We start from the raw sequence: 2,939 nt of genomic DNA, 5'->3' as shown, positions 1-2,939 counted from the left end.
TGGTCCCAAACTAGGTTCTTCCAAAATTACATAAAAGCTGTTTACAATGAACCACCTTAAAGCAGTTTTCAGCAGGCACATCAAACCTTCAACACAAAGCTATATTTGAAGTTCCAAAGTCAATCAATAAGGTTAGTTTGGTCATTCTCAAAGTCCCACTCCAACTTCGACGAGGATGCTAAGAAGGTCTACTAGAGCTGATAAACAGAATAGGCTACTAGTGACAACAAGGAAGGCCAACAGATTTATATGCCAAGGAAAGTGTGGTGTAACTCCTTTCATCGTTATTTCCATATATGCATTTAAGCACTGCTTATCCTTTGCTGGTGGCATATTTATCTCTCTTGAAAGGTGACTGGCATTTGTTTTTGAAAGAACTTGTCCCTTCTTTCTTCAAAAAATAACCTTTCCTTGGTGCATGACAAGAAAAGTATGGTTTCAATAACTTTCATTCATCTAACAAAGAAAATAAGTCTTCTCTGTGGCTTTGACAATTAAAAACAAAATTACCAATGGCATACAAAAAGACACAATTATAGAAATTTGTATGAGTGAAAAGAGATGAAAATAAAAAAGGCGCTCACCTCACGAACTATTTGTTTGAGTGAATTGTGGAATGGGGTCAATAAATCAACATGGCTTTCTTTGGGCTCATCTTGTAGGAGATCATCACCATCTTCTACTGGTGGATGAACTTCAATAAGGGGCAAATAGAACTGCAAGAAGGACCTTAGGGATGTGAGAGCCAGAGATCTAAGTTGAAAAGCTGAGAATAGAGGCCTAAGCTCTATTGGGTACTCTTTACACTTAAATGTAATTGACTTCTCATTTTCAGTTGCACTACTAAGATTGGGGATGTAGTTTTCATTCCATGCAATAGTGGCACCAGCATCACAATAGGCAACAGAAATTCCTCCATCACTGCAATTAGGTATGCAAAACCATTAGAAGAAAGGCTAGAAAATTACAAGTTCCTGATGTAACATAAGCTGAACAATTAACATCATAAAACTTTGAACTGGAAGACCCATCTTAAAACCATGATATAGTACATCTCACCAAAAAAGGCAAATATTAAAAATCATGAAGCTTAGCTGAGATTCAATGGAATATTTATATTTCACAGAAGAAATTAAATAATGCGCATGATCATCATTTGAATAAAGTTAAGTTGATTGATCACAGATCTGACCTTCTATCAGAAGGATGTTATCCAGTTTCCCAAAAGATATCACTTGTGTCAAATACACACGGACTTTATTAGACAACACCCAGAACCTCTATATGAGCCAACAACACAGATTCCATCCCAAAATCATGATTATACTGTACATAAATGAAGATCACAAGCACCTCAAATATTTTTATTAGGAGGATTATTATTCTATATATCATTTTCAGAATGAACATACCGTAGAAGCTTCTCAAAAAAGCTCTGCTGCTTCGGTGACAAATAAAATTGATATTCATTTCAAAACTACAACTTTTGTCAGACAAAGGATGGTTGCTTATATTCAGCTAGCTTTGGCACATGCCTCAACATCACATGATTTATAAATACACTGCATAATGCTACTTTTTCCTGTCTGCAAAAAGTAGTATTTTCTTGTTCAATTTGATGATAAATATTATTTATTGCAATCGAACAATTTTGAAGTCTAAGACGGATAAATCTAATCCAAGTCTCTAACAGAGTAACAGCCACATCCTCATTCCTAAGGGTTTTATCCCACATCATAGGTTGAAGCACGTGCTTCATAGCAACAATCTCAATTAACAAAATATATAGCTTCTATACCTATGTTTTAATGGATAAATAGAGAGAGAGTGCGAGAGTTCATTTTCAAAGGCAATCAAAAGACAAGGGCTTCCATGTCAATTTGGAGTGTACTACAATTTATTGGCTTTTAATCTTCAAGAAAGAGAGAAAAAAACAATTTAAGTTCATACAATATATATGCATCTCTCTATATAGTACATTTTATAGATATTAATGTACAAAAAGTGAATGCCTATCATTTCCAAGGGATCTTCATTTCAAAATTGTATAGATATTAGTCTTTTAAAGGGACGCGACGAAGTTGTTTATCTACATTCTACAAAGCTAAAGTCTTGATCGAATCCATCTAAATGGCATCTATATACTGATATACTATGTAGTAAAAGATGATGTTTCTCTTTAATTAATTCCTAAATAGGAGCCCCTCGTGTGTGGTGTAATCTACAAAACATGCTGTAATTTATCAAAGCAACTTCGTTAAAAACAATGCCAGTAAACACAACACTGCTAATAAGAAGATAGAATAATCTTTTTTAATGGTGCCATGACAACCTACACTTTTGTAACAAATTTATCCAATGAAAAAAGCATTCCTTACGAAATTATATTTAGCACTTCATACAACATTATTTGAAGAGGCGTCTTTCTTACACTTCACCCAACTACAGACTCATACAAGCTTTCTACTTTTCCCTACATGCTTCACAAACAATAAATAAATTTATTCCAATAAGCCAAAAACATGAACACGATCGCCTAAGAAACAACAACGTCCACTTGTAACTTAACATCTTGAGAAGCGCAACCACCAAAAAAAAATTGGTTCCAACTAATTCAAATGAATTGTACTCAAGAGCGAGAAAGCATGAATCTTGAAACCATTTGAAATCACCGGAAGTAATATAAAAAGAAAAGAGCCAGATGTAGCTGAAATAAATGAATTTAAGGAGAGGGATACCGACAGCTCACCCGAAAATGGCTCTAGAAGCGAAGGGCTTGGAGGCAGCGATGTACGCGGCGGCCGCCGAGGCGGCGGCACTAGCTGTGAGGAGAGCATGTGAATGGAGCAATAGGGCGGAGGAGGAGGAAGAGGAGGAGGAACCCTGTGCGCTCTTCAGTAGATTGAGAATAAGAGATATTCCCGCCATCCACGTCTGCC

The 2,939-nt window shown here is 35.9% G+C and overlaps 1 protein-coding gene across 2 annotated transcripts; it reads right to left on the bottom strand.

Annotated features, from left to right (window-relative positions):
• Window positions 1-55: 55 nt before the first annotated feature.
• Window positions 56-2,933, bottom strand: LOC110115264. 2 transcript variants are annotated; one of them, XM_020848457.2, is made up of 3 exons: window positions 2,750-2,933; window positions 585-921; window positions 56-410 (listed from the first exon to the last, which is right to left on the bottom strand). In XM_020848457.2, the coding sequence occupies exons 1-3, from the start codon at window positions 2,926-2,928 to the stop codon at window positions 336-338; spliced, it is 591 nt and encodes a 196-aa protein (XP_020704116.1). In that variant the 5' UTR covers window positions 2,929-2,933; the 3' UTR covers window positions 56-335. The 2 variants fall into 2 exon arrangements, with proteins under 2 accessions (XP_020704116.1, XP_028547902.1); XM_028692069.1 differs by lacking the exon at window positions 56-410 and having other exon boundaries at window positions 585-716; window positions 806-921.
• Window positions 2,934-2,939: the final 6 nt, after the last annotated feature.

The sequence above is a fragment of the Dendrobium catenatum genome, unplaced genomic scaffold (assembly GCF_001605985.2).
Source record: "Dendrobium catenatum unplaced genomic scaffold, ASM160598v2 original_scaffold_114643, whole genome shotgun sequence".
In the NCBI taxonomy this organism is placed as follows: domain Eukaryota; kingdom Viridiplantae; phylum Streptophyta; class Magnoliopsida; order Asparagales; family Orchidaceae; genus Dendrobium; species Dendrobium catenatum.
Note: the sequence above shows the minus strand (reverse complement) of the source record. Positions and strands in the feature narration are given on the sequence as shown.

Coding starts and splice junctions, on each gene's coding strand:
- LOC110115264 (XM_020848457.2), bottom strand. CDS start 2,928: ATGGCGGGAATATCTCTTATTCTCAATCTACTGAAGAGCGCACAGGGT. Junction 922..2,749: donor GCTTCTAGAGCCATTTTCGG/GTGAGCTGTCGG, acceptor ACCTAATTGCAG/TGATGGAGGAATTTCTGTTG. Junction 411..584: donor TCAAACAAATAGTTCGTGAG/GTGAGCGCCTTT, acceptor TCATGCACCAAG/GAAAGGTTATTTTTTGAAGA.